Source organism: Stigmatopora nigra, chromosome 10 (genome assembly GCF_051989575.1).
Source record: "Stigmatopora nigra isolate UIUO_SnigA chromosome 10, RoL_Snig_1.1, whole genome shotgun sequence".
In the NCBI taxonomy this organism is placed as follows: Eukaryota; Metazoa; Chordata; class Actinopteri; order Syngnathiformes; family Syngnathidae; genus Stigmatopora; species Stigmatopora nigra.
The window spans coordinates 628,154-651,910 of record NC_135517.1 but is presented as its reverse complement, the minus strand read 5'-3'; the positions used below and the strand labels follow the sequence as shown (position 1 = coordinate 651,910).

General features: G+C 40.8%; 1 protein-coding gene across 1 annotated transcript in view; it reads left to right on the top strand.

Annotated features, from left to right (window-relative positions):
• Window positions 1–23,757, top strand: part of grm4 (glutamate receptor, metabotropic 4) — a 98,153-nt gene that overhangs the window by 5,020 nt on the left and 69,376 nt on the right. Inside the window, exon 2 of the mRNA XM_077727069.1 lies at window positions 15,342–16,177. Within this exon, the coding sequence (XP_077583195.1) occupies window positions 15,650–16,177 (528 nt within the window). The 5' untranslated portion in view covers window positions 15,342–15,649. The remainder of the gene's footprint in view (window positions 1–15,341; window positions 16,178–23,757) is intronic.

Sequence of the window (23,757 nt, the reverse complement as noted above, 5' to 3'; positions counted from 1 at the left end):
ATTATGTTGCATTTTTAGTTGATTAATTTTAGCTAGGAACTTTTTATAGTGTGCTCAATGAAATACTATGAAATTTAAAAAAACAACGTTTCTCAAATTATCAGCGTCTGCCTTTGTAATTCAAACAGAGTGGGCGTGGCTTGACTCCTTCTTGGGACGAGCTAAAAGATGGCGCTATTGATGACGTCTCATTTTTCGTTGTAGTAATTTTTTTCTAGTGTTTTAGCTAGTAACTTTTTAAAGTGTACTCATTAAAATACTACAAAATAAAAACATTTCTATTTTGCCTGTTATAAATAATTTAACTATTTTTACTTTAAAGTATGTTTGTTCTTGTTTCTGATATAAAAAAAATGGCTCCCCATAAAATGCGACTTATACTCCAGTGCGACTTATAGTTTGGAAAATATGGCACTTACATATATCTATACACACACACGCAACATTAACGTGAATTTCCTTTTAAATTTGACAGAAAATAACCACTAGTTTTGGACGTAAGTGAGCATAACGCATTTGAAGGACTATTTTTTTCCCTTCTTTTTGACGCTGAGAGCTTTGAAAGGAGCTTTTTCCGGTTTCCTTCCACATTTTGCAGAGACTCGTTAAAACTAGAGTCGCCGAGCGGGATTGACGCGGAACCGTCGGTGACGCTCACGCAATTTGTTTTTGCCACGGCTGTTGAAAAGAAATCTTCCGGTAGACAGCTGCTTTGAAAAATGATGATTATTATTATGATTTTTTGATTTTTTTTTTAAAAACATGAGCCAGCTCCAGGGACTAATAATAATCTCACACTTGTTCACTTTTTTGCACCTTTCTTTGCATGTGGGTGCAAATGGATGCAGCGGCCATAAGTGAACACGCATACGCACACGCACCCGCTTTTCCACCAAATTCCAGGGTAGCTCGACGCCGCAATTTCCCAAAATGCTTTTAAACGCCATTTGGGATTTCAAGAGGTTTTCAAGCAGTTATACTGACAAAGTGCGACTTCAGGTGAGAGGTCGGCATCGCAAATTTGGTTTTAAATGCTCCATTCCACTATTTTTGCACAATAATTAAGAAATGTATAGTTAGTGCGGTGTTAAAGTGGTGCGCACACCCGGCTCGCAGTTAAGAGATCGAGGGTTTGAACCCAGGTGGGTCATTTTTATTAAAATTTGTATTTTTTTATTTAATGAATACATTGATAGTTATTATAATTGTGGATTAATGAAATTTACATTTTTATTTGAGTGATCAAAAATGGAAAAGGTATTTATTTCAAATTTAATTGTGTTTTTATTTAAAAAGCAAGCAAAGAAATTATTTTTACATTTATACAATTCAATTATATGATTGTAATATATTTAAAAATAAGGGAAAAATGTTAGATGTCTTTTAGAATTTTTCTTAGTTTTTTAAAATTAATTAAAATCAAAACAAAGTGAAATTAGAATAAATTGTGCCATTAAAGATGTCAATATTTGAAACTAAAACTAAATATTACCTTTAAGGAGAACAATTTTCATTTTATTTTGGCTCGAAATGTGGATTATTTAATTCAATGGACCATCCAACATAATATGTCGGGCCAGATACAGCCCCCGAGCCATAGGTTGGTGACCTTATTTTATTTTTCATAATAATAATATTGGGACATAGGCTTTGTCATCATCATTGAGTCAACAAAAGCCTAATTGTCATCATACCCAGAAACTGCCTATGACAAAATTGGTAAACTGGAAAGTATTGAGCCACTGTACCCGCACGCGCCGCCATCTTGGGTCTTTTGTTCCAACTTCATGTTAGATTAAACGTATTAAATGAAGGTTACAGGCTTTAAATTAACCACGATTCTGTGGCAGCCGACCCGACCAATCGTTGCCAGTTGTCACCATCGACGGGGTGCCGGTTTCGGCGTGACAAACTGTCACAAAGCCGAGGAGGCGACCGCTCTCGGCTCCAATTTGCAGCTCCCTCTCGGGCGTCGGCGATATCGCAATCACGACTTTAATTTGCCGGCGCACCTGTTCATTTATTCACGCTCTATTTATAATTAACGCCAGAGACGCCGAGTTGATGGACGAATCGGGAGAAGGGGGCGGGGCCATCCACGCGGGTTTTTCCCCCCCGCGGCGGAACAAATAACATCAAGTCCACGTTGGGTGAAAATAACCGTGGTGTTCTCTTCGTGTGGTTATTTTTCGGGGGGTGGCAAAGATATTTTAGAGAAATAAATGAATTGTTTTGCGGCGTGATGAATGGATGCGGGGAATAAATTGGCGGCTAATTCTTTACGAGCTAACCATGGAGTTCTATAGTTTATTTTTAGCAAGCAGTGCATTGTGGGATACTGAGTCTAGAAATGTAGCTTATGTCGTTTTTTTTAAGTGCCATAATTATTAAAATATGAGCGTCACCTGCTAAAAAATTTATAAGTCGCATTTCCACCTGCAAAAAAAAAAAAATGAAAAAGTTGCATTTTGGGAATAAAAATCAAAGTAACGAGTACAAAATACAAAATATAAACAAGCTCCGCCCTCATGATATCCAAAATGGCCGACCATGGATCAAGATAGGATTTGTTTATGTCCAAAACGTTCCCAATCCCAAATTTAGCATATTTAACTTCTCCCAGCTAGCCTAGACAAAACCAACCTTGGGGAATCGAACTCTCGAACTCAGAACTGCGAGCCGTGCCCCAATGAAAAATGTCCTTCAAATTTTCTATACCCATATACTAAAATTCCTTCAACAACCACACCATGACCTTTTTTTAGTCCAAAAGTGAAAGCTAGCCTAGCCAAAACCCACCCACGGGAATCGAACCCTCGAACTCAGAATTGCGAGCCGTGCATCGGATAAAAAAAATCCGCCAAATTTTCCACACCACTATACTAAAATTCCTTCAAAAACCACATCATGACCCTAACACCAAAATATGAAACTAAAAATGCCATGCGCTCGATCCGGGAGGGCCGGCCAGCGTCACCATTTCAAAGCAAAAGAGCAAAGGGTGTCGTTGAAAACACGCTCTTTTTTTTCCGCCCTCGGCGCCATCCAAATGTAAACGCAAAATAAACGCTTATCACGCGCTATGAATTATCAGCAGGCGCACACATGTCCCGTGGCTCTAATCCTCGCGTGGGTACCAATAAAAGCTTCCCCGAACCCCCTCCACAACTAAATCTCCAATCTCCCCGCATGAAAGGCAAAAGACGATTGGGCCAATATCGAGCGCATCCACCTACGGGCGCCATACACACAAAAAAAATGCCTCAAAAATGGCTTATAGCGCCACCACATGTCGAAAAAAACACAACAAATCCCCAAAACGATGGGACTTGTAAGAGTTGTGGGCGTGGCCCACCGTGGGTAGCCCCGCCCCCTCTCCCGGAGGCGGGATGACTGAAAAGTGAAAAGCTCCGTCTTGGTGGTGAAAAGAGCATTTTCACAATCTATTTAACACCCGTGTGCCAAAGGCTGGCATTAGGCGCCGCTGAGTCGACGTCGCCCACGGCGCCGCGCCACGTTGCGATGCATTCGCCGTCGTTTTTTGTGTTTCGTGGGAAGATTTGCGCCCCCGCCCGCCCGCCTCGACGCATTCCAGCCCACTGGGTCTTCACGCATTTGTCACATTGGCAGCGGCGATGAGGGGGGGGGCTTTTGTGGATGGGTGGGAATAAGACGACAAGATGGAAGTGCGGGGAGTGATCGGATAAATGAGCGTTAGCGGTTCGGGCACGCCGTGGTTTTGAAGATACAGTAATCCCTCGATTATCGCGAGTAATGTAGACTAGGCAAAAAAAATGCAAAGTAGGGTCACCCTTACTTAAAAAAATATGTTTTTGTAGTAAGCAGAGGAAAGGGTAGTGGCTTCTGCTTGTGATTTTAAGTGTAGATATTCATATTTTTAAGAATTTACCCAAAAAGATAGAAAAAAATCAGTGATGTAGTGAAACTGCGATATACGAGGGATTACTGTAATGGAGTTTTTGAACGCACTCAGTGATTTAGAATTATTTTCCTGGCTGGATATGACTTTTTAAAGGACTTATTTATATTTTTATTGAAAAACGCACTTTTTGACACTCGCAACACTAATTTAGTTATACGCAGCTGTTGTATAATGACAATTAAGGCTTTTAATTTGACGTTATTTTGATAAGTAGCCCCATGAAAGCGGATTAAATGTGTAGTTCTCGGACTACCAACGAATGGTTAGCACGTGGGGCCTTGGGTTCAAACCCGGTGGGTCCTCACTGTACAGAGTTTGCATTTTCACGTGGGTTTTCCCCGGGTTCTCTAGTTTCCTCCCACATCCGGAATTAGTCGGCGCCACGGGTCAGATACTAATGAGGCAGAAATCCTAGACGGACTTGCACATGGATAGATCTGCCGTTCCAATGAAAACAGAAACATTGGTGACTGGAATACTGACATGATTGGTCGCTGACGTAGCAGTCTAATATATCGATCGATTCATTGCTTAAGAGAGCACGCTTGGACAAGTTGACTAATTAATCCATCGAGCCACACGTTTAGCGTCAAAGTGTAACGGATTGATTGACTTAGTGACATCACAAAGTCATTAACTCATCAACCAAATGATTAGCAAACCACAACTAATTGACAAGCATACTAACCAAGATATCGAGATCGAACCCTCGACCTTAGAACTGCGAAGCTGACATAATAAACACTAGTCCACGTAGCCAGCAAAAAAATATATACGTGTATGCAAACACACATATATATTTTTTTGCTGGCTAGGTGGACTAGTGTTTATTATATCAGCCTCGCAGTTCTAAGGTCGAGGGTTCGATCCCAAGCCCGGACCTTTCTCTGTGGAGATTGCATGGCTTTGCGTTGGTTTTATCCGGGTTCTCCCACACTCCAAAAACATGCATGCTAGGCTAACTTAGCATTCAAAGTGCTACTTAGATATGCTCCAGCACCCCCTGCAACCCTATAAATATTTTTTTTTTACCCGATTCTGGTTTTGCCACCCTTTAAGTCTTCCTAGAAAAAAAAGTTTGGAGCCACCATGTCCCTATCATTTCTCCCCGCTTTATTAAAAACAAGCTCCGCCCCCTGGAACCCCCCGCGGTCCGGGACGCCGCCTGCCGCCTCTCCCTCCGTCAAAGTGAAATGTCAGGACGGAAAATGAGAGCTGACAAGTCCACCCCCCGAGGGAAACCAAGCGGTGTCAACCTGTTGCTAGCCACGCCATGATGAACAACTTTCATTAAAAAAGAGAAAGGGACGCCGGACGGACGGACGGACGGACGGACGGACGTCCTCGGCGTCAATGTCACGACGACGATGGCAACCCTCGCGGCCCCGACCGGGCCAGACGCCAAATATGTCTGCGGCGCGCTCACCATGAATAATTTAGCGGCGGCGGGCAAAAGGTCCCCCTTGCCGCCGGATACGCGACACGGATTGTCGATGCTAAGTGCTAAATTAGCCTAGCGTGCATGTTTTTGAGATGTGGGAGGAAACCCGAGCACCCGGAGAAAAGCCACGCTATCTCAGGGAGTATAGGTAAACTCCAAGGAGTGAGGACGCACACCTGGGTTCGAACCCTCGACCCCGGGACTGCGAGGCAGGCATGCTAACGACGCTAACAGGCTGCTAATCTCTATTTATATTCATGCTTGTTTTGATCCACTCTAAATAAATAGGTTTTATATGTAACATATATATATATTTTACAAATAATTTTCATTATAAATATTTAGTTGATTGTTATATTTGGGTACAATAAAATATTTTTAAAAATATTTAAAATGTAAAATAAACGAAAATTCTCATTTTCCGACAGCGATATTTTAAGGTAAATTTGACATTATTTATCAATTATTTTCTGACTTTTTTTCTGACATTTTTTCTCATTTCCAGCCTATAAATTTTTCGCAATATAATTTTCAATATGCAGTATTTTTGTTTAAATGACATTTTAACGTTAATGAATGTATTTGAGCGTTCTTCAGTAGTGAAGCAATTTCCATTTAATGTACTTTAATGGACTCAATGATTAGCGTTTGGTGTCCTGGCCCCGCCCCCTTTCAGCACTCCATTTGCTTAAGGTTGCCACGGCAACAAGAGCAATGGCTTTTCTTCATATTAGGAACCGCATTCCAAGAACAAGCGACAAAGCGCCGGCGCATCTTTTTCGAGCCGCATTTCACGTCTTTGACGCTCGCAAATTATTAAGATTAGTCCTCCATTTTTTTTTTATTTAAAAGTCGGGCGTCCTTGAATCCAAGTTGGAATATTTTAGAACCCTAAAATACGACTCACATTGACTGCCATTGATATTTTAGCAAAAACTTGTCATACCTAAAATTACAATAAAGGCCTTGCACAGCGAAATGACCGTATTTTCCGGACTATAAGTCGCACTTTTTTCCCTAGTTTGGCCCACAACCAATACAGACAATTATTTATTTATTTATTTTTCCCCTTTCTGACCGCCGACAAAATTGTGATGTTGATCGCTAGCTAAAAAACTGCTATGCTAACAAGTTATTTAGCCCGTTATTATACATGTTACTGTTTTAACTTATTTTAATTCTTAATTTTGAATCAAATCATCAGTCATTTTGGATTGTTTGGGTATTGCGACTTAAATCAGATGCAATTTTTAATCATACAACCACAGAAGAATTTATTTAGCCTCATTTAAGATAAGTGTAATGACCGTATTTGCTGGACTATAAGTCGCACTTTTTTTCCTAGCTTGGTTAGGCCTGCAATTTGTGTTTTTTTCTACTTTTTAACCCCTGGACCGCTTTTAATGAGTATTTTTTTTTAGGTTTTTATCATCTGAAAAACTTATCCAAACAGATGACGCAATTTACAATCAGAAAAACACGCTAAATCTAATTTAGCCTCATTTAAGCGACTGCTAAGCGGATATATTTAGCATCCAAATCCGCAATTTTTATCCAAATTTTCCAATAAAGCCAAAATTATTCATCAGAATAAATCGGGTCCATTTTCACGTAAACTATCATTCCAAGAAATTGTATTTTCAACATAAAAACCCACTTCAAAATGTTTCTAATGATTGACAAACGTGCGCGATTGATCAACGTCGCGATATCCGACGTTTCAGTCGGTCCTTTGAAGGCAACCCCCGAAATAATCCCGTCATCAAAAGATCTCCCGACGGAAAAAAAAAAAAACGTCCCGACATTTCTATTGATCAGCACGCGGGAGAGACGGCGCCTCCATTAGCGCGCCGCGGAAGCTAACGGCGGGAAACACGCAAACGTCAAAAATCTATGCGCCGGTCGTTAGCGTCCTAACGAGCCAGATGGAAGCCCCAGACTTTTACCCAAGCTTTGAAACTTGGGACGGATTTGAGTAAATGTCTTTTAAGCGGGACACGGGCACGCACGTCTTCCCTTTTCGACGACAGACGGCGCCATCGACGCTCGCCGTGGCGGCGCGTTCGATGACATTGATTTTGTGCGGCGCCCCCCCGCCGTTGCGTCCTTTCTTCCCGCGACGGCTTGTTTTCCGAGCGCCGCCGCTGGAAGTAAAACAAGCGGAACCCCCCGGAATTGTCTTATCGGATTGGTCGTCGGGAAGGGAAACGCTAAAAGGGGAAAAAAAGGGGCGTCGTCGATTGTTTGTAAACTAAGGTTGGTTGGCGGGCCGTTTAAACGTCAACTTGATTTGAAGTGGGCCATTTTAGACAGAATATTTAGATTTTTTTTAAATAATTGGATTAAAATAATTCAATTAAAAGCCCGGAATATTATAATTTTTATAAATCTAAAAGAATGTGTATTTTAGCATTTTTTTAAATATATTTTTAGATTTTACAAAATGATTTTTGAACTAAAAACAGAGAAAAAATGATAAAAAAATGACAATTATTGATTTAAAAGGGGCAAAATCTAAAATAAAATATATAAGTAAATATAATATATATAATATTTGAATTTGATCCTAAAACACAAAGTTGGAACTCATCATTGACTTTCTAGGGCCGCACAAAATGATGCAGTGGGCCAGATTTGGCCCCCGGGCCTCCACTTTGACACCATGTTCTACAGTATCGTGCCTTTGTTTATTTTTTATAAGCAAAATAAAATGAATAAAATCTCAACTCACCAGGAAGTGGAGCTTGAACTTCTTGTTGCCGAGTTTTGCCTTGGTTGCTGTACAACAAGGGTGTCCAAAATGTGGGGCGGGGGCCAGAAATGGTCTGTCACATCACTTTGAGTGGCCCACCAAAGTAAAAGGTCTCTCTGTTCTATGATGAAATGAAAATGGACAATAGAGTTGTGTTTAGAAAAAATATTGATTGCTAAAATCACTAAATAGACATTTCTCCCAAATCCTTGAATTCTAAATATTTAGTTTATTTTTGTTAATAATAAAAATATATAATATTTATTCTACGTTTACTTTTTAGAGTGGATAAATTCTAAATAAATTTGGAAAATATTTAACCCCACTTTTTGGAAGTAAAAACATGTTTTTTTTTAATCCAAATTTCAAACACTTAACGACAACCAGGTAAAAAAATATGAATAAAAGTATATCTGGACTTCTCAGTTTTGCTCCCACACGGGTGGTGGCGCCCCAATTAATTGCCCCGCAATTAAGCGTCCACCGGCCTCAACTGGGATAATTAGCCGTTAGCCGTGACCCCGCCGAGGACAAAAATGGCCGAACGCTCTCGCCAACAATCCCTCAACAACTTCCAAAAATGTCACTTTAAAAAAATCACTGTAATCACTAAATGGCTTCAAATTTAAAAAAGGAAAAATCCAGACGTGACGGCTTTTCTCGAGGGAGGACGGATGGGATGCCATGGACGGGGAGGGGCGGGGCTTGTCTGGGACACAAGCAGAATGCTTTCATGTTGACAGGCGAGCAGGTGGAGCTGGCCAGATACACTAAATCAATGGCGGCGGCGGCGTCTGAGAGGTAGCGGGCGGACTTTCGCATCGACCGACGCTCGGGTGACGGCTCGGGATTGGTCGGCGCGTACCCGGCTAATTACGGCCGCTACGCTAATCGGGTTGGACTTCTGGAAAGTACCGTAGGACGGTCAATTCACATTTCCAGGCAGGGCTTGAAATTTGGATTATGTTACGCTAACTCCAGGGTTCGAACCCGGATTTCGAAGCTGAGCCAGGTTTAAAGCCGTCAGCGTCCAATCATGCTTCTGTTGTGAATTTAGAGGAGATGGTCATAAGCCAAGCCAAATTTTTTTGACATAGTTTATCCTTGTCAGGGCCGCGGGGGTGCTGGAGCAAATGTATACTATATCATAACTTTTGAGTTTTTACAATTTCTCTAATGACAAAAGTATTAGAATTAGAAAATATAGAAGAAATCCTGGAGAAAATATCATGTAAAATAAATAGAAAAAATATATAAATTAATAATGGAACAAATAAATGAATTAGATATGAATAAAATTTTGAAAATATAAATTAAGAAAATGAATAAAACATGAAATAAATAGAAATAGGAATAATATTTAAAAGATATAAATTCAGAAAAATAAATAAAAAATCTAATAAATACAAACTTGAAAATATAAATTTAAAAAATAAATAGAAATTGGAATTGAAATTTTAAATCTATAAATTAAGAAATTAAATACAAAATAAAATTTAAAAAGGAATAAAATAAATAGAAATGTGAATCAAATTTCAAATATATGAATTATGAAAATATAAACAAAATAAAAAAATACATTATTAAGACAAAACAATAGAAAGAAGCCCAAAACTTGTATGAAAACCCTTTGAATTTTGACAAAATTTTCCATCATCCAGCTTTTCCTCACCTGTAAGCGATGATAGGTCGTCAAACTTTTGCTGGTACTTCTCTCCAACAAAACGGGCTCAGTTTGTTGAGTATGTATGGTTTTTCCCTCCATTAAAGGAAGGGTGTAGGCAAGAAGTCAGGTGAGCGGAAAGCCATTTTCAAGCTTCCTTTTTTCCATCTTTCCTTCCTTCCAGACAACATCTCACATTTCATTCCATTTATCTGCCAGCGATGGTTGTCCTCCATTAAGCCCCGCGTGGAAAAGCTTCTGGCCGCCAGGAAGCTAAATAAAAAAATAAAATCAGTCATAAGACGAGTTCGTTCGGCCACGTGAATTCATCATCATTTCAATGTACTTCAACATATTAAAAATGGAATATGGCTCAGGAAAAAGAAAAAAACGATCTGCCCGAGGTTAAAATGAGTGCTAATAGTGATAATATACACTGAATACTCCACTTATAAAAGGAATTACTTCCACAACTTGGATTTTTTTTGTAAATGGACTGTAAAGTACTTTATATGTAAATTCTCTCATTTTGTGCCACTGTACTCAAAAAAGACGGACTAAATCAACTCTTTAGTATCCCACTTTTGTGTATGATCGATGGTTATTCGTTTTCTGAACCACTTATCCTTACAGGGGTTGCAAGGGGTGCTGGAGCCTATCCTAGCCGACTTCAGGAACAAAAGGGTGGTCAGCCAATCAAAACAAGCCAATCACTTTCATATTTAGCTAACTATTATCCTAGCATGCAGGTTTTGGGAATGTGGGAGGAAATCTGGAAACAAACCTAAAAACAAATGGATAAAATGTGCAATTATTGATTTAAAAAGGGGATTAAAAGTCCTGAATATTCCGTTTTTATAGATCTAGAACAATATTTATTTTAGCTCTTTTTATTTATATTTTTAGATTTTACAAAATGATTTTTGAACTAAAAACACCAAAAAAAAGGATTAAAAAAAATGACCATTATTGATTTAAAAGGAGAAAAATCAGGAAATTTAATTTACATCTATACATTTCATTTTAATTCAATCCTAAAACAAAAAATCTGCACTCATGATTTACGTTTTCGGGCCGCACAAAATGATTTGGCGGGCCAAATTTGGCCCGCGGGTCGCCACTTTGACACCCGTGGTATATATGAAGTCATTGGTAAGTGAAAAGGTTTCGTAACACTGTAAAAAATGTGTAAGTAAATGAACCGCTGTAAAAAAATGTCTAAGTAAAGAAACCGCTGTAAAAAATGTGTAAGTAGAGATCCCGCTGTAAAAAATGTCGAACATGGGAATGTGAGCCCGGTGGTTGGCCCACATTGCCCTTAGCGAAAAAGCGACCCGGATCCGTTGAAACGAATCAGATAGAGAGATGATTTCAAGTGTAAGTGCGATGACAGCGCATCGTGCGGCGGCCATGTTTGCTGTGACACGTCGTCACGGAAAAAGTGGCTCGGCGGCGGAAACGGGAGGGCTCAAACCCCCCACCCTCCAACGTTTGTTGTCTTTTTGCATTAGGCGGAATAAAAAGACGCCGCCGTTTGTTTTGGGACGAGCAGCTGGCCACGCCGGCTGTCGCCGTGACTTTGCGGCGGCAGCCGGCCTGGTGGCGAGCGAGCGAGCGACCGAGCCAGCCAGCCAGCTCTGTCTAAATTATGTAAATTCGAAGTTAGCAAATGGGCGCGTGGGGGATTTTTCCAAATGGATGTTTTTGCTGGGCTGGAAATAAACATTGGTCGGGCGCTGTAAGGCCATGTTCTTGTCTTTGGCTTTTGGATGAATTTATATGTTGATACTTGGCTTCAAAGCAGGCGGAATGGGAGGTTATTTGATGCTTTTGGGGAAATTGGACCAATTGTCGGCCATTTCTGCAAAAAAAATGTTAGCTTCTTCAAAATGGTGGACATGACATGTCCTGAAGCAGGAACAAAATATATTAGCAATATAAACTAGCCATTTTAATCATTTGCAGCGAAAGACAGTCAAAAACGTCATATTTTAGGCGCTGTGTGGCCACTAGAGGGCGAAATTCTGATTTGTGCGAATTCTACGATATTATTTAAATTTTACCTGTGTTCAATTTCAATATTGTCAACTCTGAACTGGGTATTTTTGTGTATGTGGATTTATATTAAATTTAAATCCACAAAAACACTTTCGCTCTGCAATTATTTATTGCATTCCTATTTATGTGACGAGCAACTTATTGCTAACTAATTTTAGCTAACTACTTGACAATTGTCGCTGAAAAGTGTCAGTAGCCTGAGCTATGCTAGCTTGTTCTGAATCTGATTCATTAATTAAGGGCACACAAACAGTTAGCTTGAAAGCTACCTTCACTTTTTGTCCATTTTCGTTGAAATTGGGCAATTAAAACTGCATGAAAAGGTAAAACTGCAACAAAAAGTGAAGGTAGCTTTCAAGCTAACTCTTTGTGTATCCTTGTTGTGTTGTTGTTTTTTTAAAATTTTGTTAAATGAATCACATACAGAACAAGCTAGCATAGCTCAGCCTGATGACACTTTTCAGCGACGATTGTCAAGTAGTTAGCTATTGCTAGTTAGCAATAAATTGCTTGTCACATAAGTAGCAATGTGATAGCTTACAATTATTTTTTTGTGTTAATAACAAAGCAAAATCCCAAAAAAGGTAAAACTGCAACAAAAGTAAGCTAGCTTAAAAGCTAACTCTTTGTGTGCCCTATTTTTGTTTTGTTTTGTTTAATGAATCACGTACAAAACAAGCTAGCATAGCTCGAGCTAATAACACTTTCCAGCCCCGATTCTCAAGTAGTTAGCTAAAATTAATCACATACAAAACAAGCTAGCACCGCTCAGGCTAATTTCCAGCAACAACAGTCCAGTAGCTAGCTAAAACGAGTTAGCAATGCGATAACTTTGAATGTTTTTCTTTAGTGTCGATAGCAAAACAAAAAAAGTTTTGCACCGAAAACGACATTGGTCTTTTTTCCTCGTTGTAAGATTACCCACTAAATCTTCTGGATAGACGTCTACCATGGGCGCCCTTGAACATGGGGGCGTCGCTTATCTGCGTCCCCCCCGCGGCGAGCCACTCGTTTATCTACTTCCAGAACACAAACCGTCTCTCGACATTACAGCGCCGACTTTCCCCGTCTCGCAAATGTCAAAAAGTAAAAGACGCCACACGACGACAGGTGTGTGGGCGGCGGCCAACCCTACGCGGGTAAAATAAAAAGAAAAAACCCGCTTAAATATCAAAGCGCGGAGGGAATTTTTACACAAAATACGGCAAGTTGTCGGAAAGAGAGATGTCAGCTCGCGACTTTTGCACTTATTCGCCTGCAGGGTAAAGAATTGCTTTAAAAAAAAAATAAAAAAAACGCACCCGCGCAAAAGCCGTTCTCACGATATCAATCACTGGGAGAGGCTGACATTTTCAAACGGGGAAGTGCTTGTCATGTGACTGAAACGCATCACTCGGCGATAGAAATGCGCGACGTTAGCGACGATTTTTGGAGACGGCGGCGATGAAGATGATGAAGATGATGGAAGAGAGACAAATAGGAGGAAAAAATGTCGATTTGAAGGACCTGACGACGTGTTTAGGGGGAAAAAAGCAGGTTGAAATGTGAAAATAATTTCATACATCACTTGTTGTTAGCGATGCGGAAGCTAGCTTGAGTTTTTTTGACATGCAATCTCCTTATTTTGTTGACTGTAGCATTTAAAAGTAAAAAAATCAATAAAATTGACTATCTGACATATTCAAGGGTCTCAAACTTGACCAGCCAAAAACACAAATACGATAAAATATCGGAGTTAAAACTATTATTGCAATGTCAAAAATATAGGAACAGTCACAAAGTGTGTTCCGCTGAATATTTGCAAATATCCTTACGCCATTTTCCTTAAAAACAATGATAACAGTAAACAACGGAGATTGTTAGCATCTTAGCATGTCTTTTTTGACCATTTACCCCCAAAAAAACAACGCAAAAACAATAAGTCTAGCATCGGTTGGGTTCCTGATAACAGTAAACAACAGTGACAGGATTGTTAGCATCTTAGCATGTCTTTTTTTGTATATTTTCCCCCAAAAACAACACAAAAACACTATAAGTCTAGCATTAGTTGGGTTCCTGATAACAGTAAACAACAGTGATAGGATTGTTAGCATCTTAGCATGTCTTTTTTTGTCCAATTACCCCCAAAAAGACCACAAAACAACCCTAGTTTCACATCAGTCGGGTTCATGGAAGGCATTCGGCGCTTAACGGGAGGGCGGTTGGAGCCGTGACGGCTTTCGAGGGAAGCAATCTCCACGCCGGCGTCTGCTTTAGGTTAGAGGCGAGCGGGCGAGATTCATTGAGCGCGCAGGGGAAGTGACAAGGTCTAGCGGGTGCGCGGGTACGGCGGGCCGGCGTGTGAGCACGAGTCATTTCTCACGGGTGATTCACTCCAGGTGCCCTTTAACCGCCGATGGCCGCTGTCACAGACAAGTGGATGAAGAAGAACAATTGGGGACGGGAGGGCAAAAGTCGGTGTAGCGACACTAGATAAGAAATATTCAGGTCCAACCATAGCAAATAATCCCGTTAAAAAAATCCCCCGGTCCTAGGATACAAAATATTCCGCTTACAAAACCCTTGGAAAATAGACTGAAGCCATGGAACCAACACAATTTAACAGCTTTGCTAACGGAAGGCCAACATTGTAGTTTAGGCAGGCAGCATCAGACTAGTTATGTGACGATGTCACGCTAGTGCCTAGCCTAACATACGCTTGCAGATAGCACAACATAGGTATGCTAATAGATAGCATAATATACGCTAGCGGTTAGCTTAACATGCTAGTGGCTAGGATAGCATCACATATGCTAGTGGCTAGAATAGCATAACATATGCTAGAGGTTAGTATAGCATAACATTTGCTAGCGGCTTGGACAGCATAGCATACGCGAGCGGCTCGGATAGCATAACATATGCTAGCGGCTAGAATAGCATAACATATGCTAGGGATAGGATAGCATAACATATGCCAGTGGCTAGGATAGCATAACATATGCTAGCGGCTAGAATAGCATAACATATGCTAGAGGGTAGGATAGCATAACATTTGCTAGCGGCTTAGACAGCATAGCATATGCGAGCGGCTAGGATAGCATAACATATGCTAGTGGATAGCATAACATATGCTAGTGGCTAGCATAACATATTTGGGGACGGATTAGCGCATTGCCAGGCATGAGCGGCGATTGCCATGGTATGAAAGACAACCCGAGCAAAGCCAGAACATTCAAAAACGGCTTCAACGTTTTTCGCTCCAGAACGTGGGATTCTTTTTTTCATGACAAGGCCGACAGGTGAGACGGCAACACGTGGGACGCGGCCGTCAACCTTGAGGAAAAAGCGCCGTCTGAATTCCAAACGCGTCATCGCCACAGATACAAGGTTACCTTTCAAAGAAAAGACAGAACAGCCATTGAAAATCCAAACAAATCCTTCCGCCCGACATTCATCTCCTCCGACTAACCTCAACGCCTTCTTCATCTTCTTTTTCATCCGACAGGAAATCTCCGCCAAAGCCTCGCCGGGACGAGCGGGCCCCAGAGCTCCGACACCGGGCTAAATCCCCCGACTGGGGGAGAGGGGGGACGCCGAAAGACAAAAGACTGGGAGATTCTCTGGAGGCTCCACCTCTTAAATCCGGATCTCCATAGACTTGACCGTTTGGACGATGGGTCGGCGGGCGGCGCCACCGCGGAATAGCCGAGCTCACGTCGGACTTTAAGCGGGCGGGGCGACATGAGAGGACGCCACTCTTGCTCGGAAAGCAATTAAACCGGCGACGCCCGCTTCCATTCACTCGCCGCGGTCATGTACGCCACGCCGCCCGGCGTCCGCCGACGCCACGGCGTGCTCCTCCTCCTGCTCCCTTTCCTCCTCGACTCCTCCCCCGAGGCGGCCCAGGCGGCCAAGCCCAAAGGGCCGGGTCACAGCCACCTGAACTCCATCCGCATCGACGGGGACATCTCCCTGGGGGGCCTGTTTCCCGTCCACGCCAGGGGTCACGAGGGGAAACCCTGCGGCGAGCTGAAGAAGGAGAAGGGGATCCACCGTCTGGAGGCCATGCTTTTCGCCCTGGACCGCATCAACAACGACCACAACCTGCTGCCCAATATAACGCTGGGGGCCCGGATCCTGGACACCTGTTCGCGGGACACGCACGCCTTGGAGCAGTCGCTGACCTTCGTGCAGGCCCTGATCGAGAAGGACGGCACCGACGTCAAGTGCCTGGGCGGCGGGGCGCCCATCGTCACCAAACCCGAGAGGGTGGTGGGCGTCATCGGGGCGTCGTCCAGCTCCGTTTCCATCATGGTGGCCAACATACTCAGGCTCTTTAAGGTCAGTTGGGCATTCCGCCACAACCGCCGCCGTTTGCCAAAACCTCATTGTCGGGGAAGCCAAGGGGTTTTCAGCTGAATATGTTATGCTCACTCGTTAATATTCCATTGAATTAGCACAATTCCTTCCACAAAACTGACAACTAGCCACAATAAATCTGTTAAAAAATTATAAGTAAGTTTTCAGCAGAATATGTTATGCTCACTCGTTAATATTCAAATGAATTAGCACAATTCCTTCCACAATATTGAAAACTAGCCACAATAAATCCCTTAAAAATGATAAAAGTAAGTTTTCAGCAGAATATGTTATTCTCACTCGTTAATATTCAAATGAATTAGCACAATTCCTTCCACAATACTAAATACTAGCCACAATAAATCAGTTAAAAATGATAAAACTACGTTTTCAGCAAAATATGTTATGCTCATCCCATTGAATTAGCACAATTCCTTCCACAATACTAAATACTAGCCACAATAAATTTCTTAAAAATGATAAAACTATGTTTTCAGCAGAATATGTTATGCTCACTCGTTAATATTCCATTGAATTAGCACAATTCCTTCCACAAAACTGACAACTAGCCACAATAAATCTGTTAAAAAATTATAAGTATGTTTTCAGTAGAATATGTTATGCTCACTTGCTAATATTCAAATGAATTAGCACAATTCCTTCCACAATACTAAATACTAGCCACAATAAATCAGTTAAAAATGATAAAAGTAAGTTTTCAGCAGAATATGTTATGCTCACTCGTTAATATTCAAATGAATTAGCACAATTCCTTCCACAATATTGAAAACTAGCCACAATAAATCCCTTAAAAATGATAAAAGTAAGTTTTCAGCACAATATGTTATGCTAACTCGTTAATATTCAATTGAATTAGAAGTAGTGATCATTTCTTTAAGGCCATATTGTGAGTCTTGTATCGAAAATAGCTGTTTTGTTTGATAGTTTTCAAATGCATATTAAAACAAGCTAGCGCTAGCGAAACATGGAGGCTAGCGCTTTGTTTTGGCTATGCTTTGCTACATCTGGAACAGGCTGTTCCCAATTGGTACAATGAAATCTCAAAGCTATTTAGAGTCATTTACGCCGACTGGTGTCGGAATGATTTGGTTCCCACCGTCTGGTGTCTCGAATTTGATGAAAATCGAGGCTTTTGAGGTGCTAAAATGTGCTAGCTATTGTGGCGCTAATTGCTCATGTTCAAGAAAAATAGACTTGAACTTCTACATGGTTTTCAAAGCACGCTTGGGAGTGAAATGATTGATTTAAATTCACATTATTCGCTCCTAATATTCGGGAAGGGACATGGTGTTCTTTTGGATCCTCTTAAAATTAAAATAAGGCTATTTTTTATCTATTTTTTTATGAATCAGAGATCCAATGCAAAGAAAATGATTTTTTTCTTTCTACAGTATAATTTGTGGGCGCTATCATTAAATATACATTTAGTATGCATAGTATGTCACTTTTTTAGCCCAAAAATTAGCCACAAAAAAACGTATAAACATTGTTTTGCCCCACAAAAAAACCCATAAAGTGGACGTATTAAAAAAATATATTTTCCTTTCGCTTATGCTGACCAAAAAAAAAAAAAATTTTTACACCCCGGAATTGCTTGTAAATGTAATAAAGAACTGTTGTTTTATTCTTAACAGCTTGTTATGTGATTAAAAGTACAATTAATTTACATTGTAAACAACAGCGAACAGCTGCAATTTAATTAGCCCTCGAAAAAAAAACTGTTAAAAGGTTGTACAATAACTAAAAAAAAAAAAGAAATACATCTTTTGCAGGCGCTTCTTATTCTTTATTACGAGTTGATATCGTCGGGCGGATTTGTGTGATTTTCCCGCGCGGGTGACCCATTTGTGTGGAAAAGATATGTTGTGACAACACCGCCGGCCACGAGACGAACCGACGGACAAACAACTGGAAGACCATGTGACACGTATACGTTGTGTTTACGCTTCTGCGGGGACCTTCGGGGATTTCGCTCGCACGCAATTTTTTTTCGGGTTTAAATTCCGCCGGAAAAACAAACAAATGTCATCATTTTACTTCAAAAATATGTCATTGGTCAGCCCGGTGGAGCTAGTGGTTTAACGCGTCGGCCTCACGGCTATCGGTACAAATACCAGTGTAGAGTTTGGATTTTCTCCCCTAGGCCTATGTGGGTTTTCTCTGGGTATTCTGGTTTCCTCCCACATTCCAAAAAACATGCATGCTAGGCTGATATAGCACTCAAAATTGCCCTTAGCTACGGGGTGATTGGTCATTGGCTGGCAAGCTATTCAGGTTGTCCCCTACAGTTAGCTGGGATATGCTCCAGCACCCCTGCAACCCAAGCGAGGATAAAGTGGTTCAGAAAATGAAAATTGTCATTGAATTTTTTAGAATGAGCTATTTTTGCCTAAAAAAGTGATTATTTGTCCAAAATTAGGCCTTTTCATGTAAATAACGTTGTACCTTCAAATACAAAAGGGGGCGCTCAAACAAGGAATGTTGTTATAATATAGTGATAGTAAGGAAAATTTAATATTACAAGAAAAATGATTAAATATGTGACTTACCAGTCTAGGGTGTAGTCTGCCTTTTGTTTGAAGATATGCTTTGGACCAATCGGGTTCACATTCCTAAAAAAATACAAATAAAAACATGTTTAAAAACATATATAAAATACAAAATATATACATGACAGGAAAAACAGCCATTTCAATTTCTTGGCAATTTTTTTTAATAAGAGCTAGTCATAATATTAGCGTCACTGGGGGTGCTGGAGCCTATCCCAACTGATTTTGGGCACATAGTACTACCAATCATAGCTAAAAGGCCATTTAGCATGCTAAATTAGCCTAGCATGTTTTTTTGGGGGATGTGGGAGAATACCGGCACCCCCAAATAAAACCCAAGCAAGCCTGAAGAAAACATGCAAACTGCACATAGAAAAAGAGCGACATGGAATCGAACCCTCGACCCCAGAGCTGCGAGGCCGACAAAATAACCACTTAAGCATGTTGTGCGTAATGAAATGGAATTAAATGTGAGAAGGTTGATCGTGTTCCCAGGTGACAAGTGACAAACACTTTTTGACAGGCGCCTTGCCCAAAGAGGACATCCGTGCTGGATGATTCAATTGAGCCAGTGAGGGAGTGACTCTCTTGGGCCAACTCCATTTCCACCATTTTGCTACAGAGTCACTACAGAGTTTTATGGATGCTGTAAAATATGGGCCATTTTTTTCGTTTTTAATCTTAGTCCAGGATATGACGGTGATTCATTCTTCCAAGGGATCGTTTTTTAACCCCTCAGATTTGCCACGTGATCCCTGAATTTTTAAAGAGGAAAAATGTTCACGGCAATAATGGTCCAAATCCAAACTAATTAAATCCACTAATATAGTTTAAGAAATGCGATGAATAAAATATGATAGAGCTTAAAGAAATCAAAGTGAATTTAAAAGGGTTAAAAAAAAGTTGAGTGCAAAAATGGTCTAAATCCAAACATAATAATAAACATAATAACTCACGAAATATGATATTTAACACATTCTACAGCATTCTGCAGCTTAGTTGAAAAACATCAAACTAATTTAAAAAGGATAAATTGAGTGTAAGAATGGTCTAAATCCATCACAACCAAATCCAGCAGTAGTAGATGAATTATGGTAATGTTCATCCAACATAACGCACTTTTGTCAGCCTTCATTGCTAGGATGTTGGCCCACTATTATGACATATGCTAATTAGCATTCAGTCCAAATTCCTCTCTTACTTCATTTCATTAACCTCACTTACTGGCAAAATTGGCCCAGTCTTGCACTAAGGAAGCGACCCATATAGCTCAAAAGTGAAACTAAACCTGGAATTGGACCAGACTTGATCTGAAAAGAACTCTACATACTATATAAGAAAAAAAAATGGGGACGGCACGTTGGTGCCAGTGGTTTGCGGGTCGGGTTCACAGCTTTGGGGTACTGGGTTCAAATCCGAGTCATGTCCATCTGAGTGGAGTTTGAATGTTAAACCCCAGGGCTGAATGGGTTTTCTCCAGGTACTCCGGTTTCGTCCCACATCCCCAAAAACATGCATGCTAGGCTAAATGTAGGCTAAATTGTCCCTGATTGGTTGTTTGTCGACTTGGCCCATGATTGGCTTGCCACAAGTTCAGGTTATTGCCCACCAGTCAGCGGGGATAGGCTCCAGCACCCCCCTGGTGACCCAAATGAGAATAATATAGTTCAGAAAATGAGATGAGAAAGATGAAAAATGGAGTTGGCCCGGTTTGGAAATGGCAATTTATTTTAGTGGCTGCGAAATTGACAAACGTCACTGGTGTACAATTTGGAAGGCAGACTTTGGAGCATCTGTTGCGTGTCTTAACACGCTAGCATGTGTGGGTGGGTGGGTGTGCGGGTGTGCGGGTGTGCGGGTGGGAGGGCACATTTGCACACATATGTTGCCTCCAGTTTGTTGATTGAATGACTTTTATTTGTTGACACATTTCCATGCCATTGACACCTCCACACGAACTTGGAAATTGACATGAGATGCCACCCAAAGAAAACAAACATTGGCAACAAATGACAGCTTAGCGCATCCGGCTCGCAGTTCTGGGGCCGTGGGTTCGATCGCATGTGGGTACTCGCTCTGGGGAGTTTGTATCTTCTCCCCAGGCTTGCGTGGGTTTTCTCCGGGTACTCCGGTTTACTCCCACAGCCCCAAAAATGTGCAAGCTAGGCTAATTGTAGGCTAAATTCTCCCTGATTGGTTGTTTGTCGGCTTGGCTGGGGTAAACCCTGCCTATAGTTAACTGGGGTAAGCTCCAGCACCCCCTGCAACCCTTATAAAGATAAGTGGTTCAGAAAATGAATGAATGAATATATATCTACAACTGAATAAAACATTTAGTTGCATTTTTAGTGAGAATCAAGTTATCGGAAAATTTAAAATATTACCCGAAAAATATTTAGCATTTAGTAATTTTTTAATTCATAAAAAAATCTTGAGAATCAAATCTGGGCCAAAAAAGACCTGAAAAAAAACATTAAAAAACCTTCCATTCCAATTGAAAATGCTAAAAATGCAGATAAAATAAAGCTATTTGTGATGCAATTTTTTTTACATAAATATGAAAAAATAAGCTAAATATATTGTAAAAAAATAATAATAATAATAATAATAATTAAGATAGCCTATGTCTTCTACACAAAACTAACCTTCCGCACCTCGATTTTTTGGTTTCCATTGACGACAACAAACACCCAATCTAAATCGTCACTCACTATTTATATAAATATTTTTAAATATCTAAATAAATATTAAATAAATATCCAATTTCCAACCTCTTCCAACACATCCTTTTCAACCTTCGCCTGACACTTAACCCAGATAAACTAAAAATCCCTTCCACCATCCCTCAATAAATTAACGTCAACACCCTTTGTCAATAAAGTTTTACACTATCAATCAACCACAACAACAAACGAGCACATTTCCAGCCAAAAAAAATTCAACCAAGTAGCTGAATCAGCAAAACGCCAACGCTTAATCCGGGATCAGGCGGCGCCACACGGCGGGAATCACTCTTAAGAAGCACTTAAACCAAGAGATTTCACCCAAACAAGAGCAGAGGGGAAACCTTTAATACACTATGGCGGGGTTAAACCCGGGTCGAGGCCCCACTCGTCTTTCCCCCGCGAAAAAAAAAAACGGCGCCGACCTTTGGCGCCCGTCCATTGATTAGTAAAGGTCAGAGCTTGTCGACAACTGTCCGTTTTGCACGGCGGCATTTGAACGTTAGAAGATCCTTCCACTTGTTATTGACGGACGACGTACGCGCGCAGCCATTTTGTGTCAATAGAAACATGCTCTTTTCATGCTTAACATTCCGACCTGACTCGACGCCCGCCCGCCCGCCCGCTTGATTGCTGCTCAAATAGGCGCAAAATGAGGCCATTTTGCAAAGCATTGATTGCAATCAGCTGGCTTTGGGAAGTCAGCGGCCAGAAGGACGTTTTGGTAACGATTGAGCCGCCATTTTGCTTTACAGGCTGCCATTTTGCGTTCGATTTTTTATTTGAATTTCGACCTTTACGTCACTTAATGATGGTTCTTTGTAGATAATTTGTGGTGGGCCGAAACTAATCGTTTGTATGGGAAGGCAGGCTTGGAAAGTGAAAATAAACAGAAATTAAATGGCGTGCAATAATGGGCTATCTCCAAATAAATCCAATCCACTGATAGTTCAAGAAATATTATATCTAACATACAATACAGCATTTTTCAGATTATCTAAAAGAAATTTAATTTTTAAATGGGGTAAAAAAATGTTGAGTGCAATAATGGTCTAAATCCAAACAAATCAAATCTATTAATAGTTCAAGAAATACTACATCTAACATATTATACATCATTTTTAAGATGATATAATAGAAATTGAGCTGATTTTTCAAATATGGCATGTAAAAAATGGAGGGCAATAATGGTCTAAATCCAAACAAATCAAATCCACTAATAACTCATGAAATATCAAATTTAACATATTATACAGCATTTTCCAGGTCAGCTAAAATAAATCAAATTGAATTTAAATGGGGGGGAAATACTTAGTGAAATAATGGTTTAAATCCAAACAAATTGGCAGGCGGGCGACCAATCCTAAGCGTAAAGCTGCTGACGACGGACGGGGTATGGCAGCCGCTATTTTTCCTGCCCGCGTACAAAGAAGCCATCTTTCTTTTCTGACGTGTTAATTGAACGGGACGCCGAGAGCGGCGCGTGGGAGGTGTCGTCGTCTTCTCGCCGCTTTTGGCAAGACGTCAACGCGGCGGACGGCCACGCCGCCGAATTCGCACTTTTAGACAAGCGTGAAAACCAAAACCGGCAGGTGAAAATTCACTGCTTGTCTGGTCACTGATTCTATAACAGGGCTGGAGACATTTTTGGGCCTGGGAAGGGACCACATTGACATTAAAAATGTGGCAGATGGGGCGGGGTCGGCACAAGATAGGATACATCTAAAAAAGTGCATCCGTTAACAGTACATACAGTAAAAAGGACTAAAGTATTAACATACTCATCATTAAAGGACCATATGTGGCCCGCGGGCCGTAGTTTGCCCATGGGATATCTTCTATACTATTGGATTGAAAGTATATGGCCGTCAGTGATTTAGCATACAATTAGCCTAGCATGTAATTTTGTGGGATGTGGGAGGAAACTGGAGTACCCGGAGAAAACCTACGCAAGCCTCAAGAGAAGATGCAAACTCTACACAGCAAGGATCAATCTGGGTTTGAACCCTCGACCCCAGAACTGTGAGGCCGACACGCTAATAACTATGCAGCAATTAGCAAATTATTCCCACAAAGTTAGCATTAGCAACAAGCATAAAATGCCGTCCATTTTCCACCTTGTAAATTGTTGATTGACAGTTAGCACTGAGCCTGGATTAGCGCTAATTAGCAATGTTTCTGCTCATCCAAATTTGGCGGCCTCATTAGCAATGCGTTTCCGTGGCCCAATCAAATGACTTAATAATGCTGACTTGGATTTTTTCCCCAA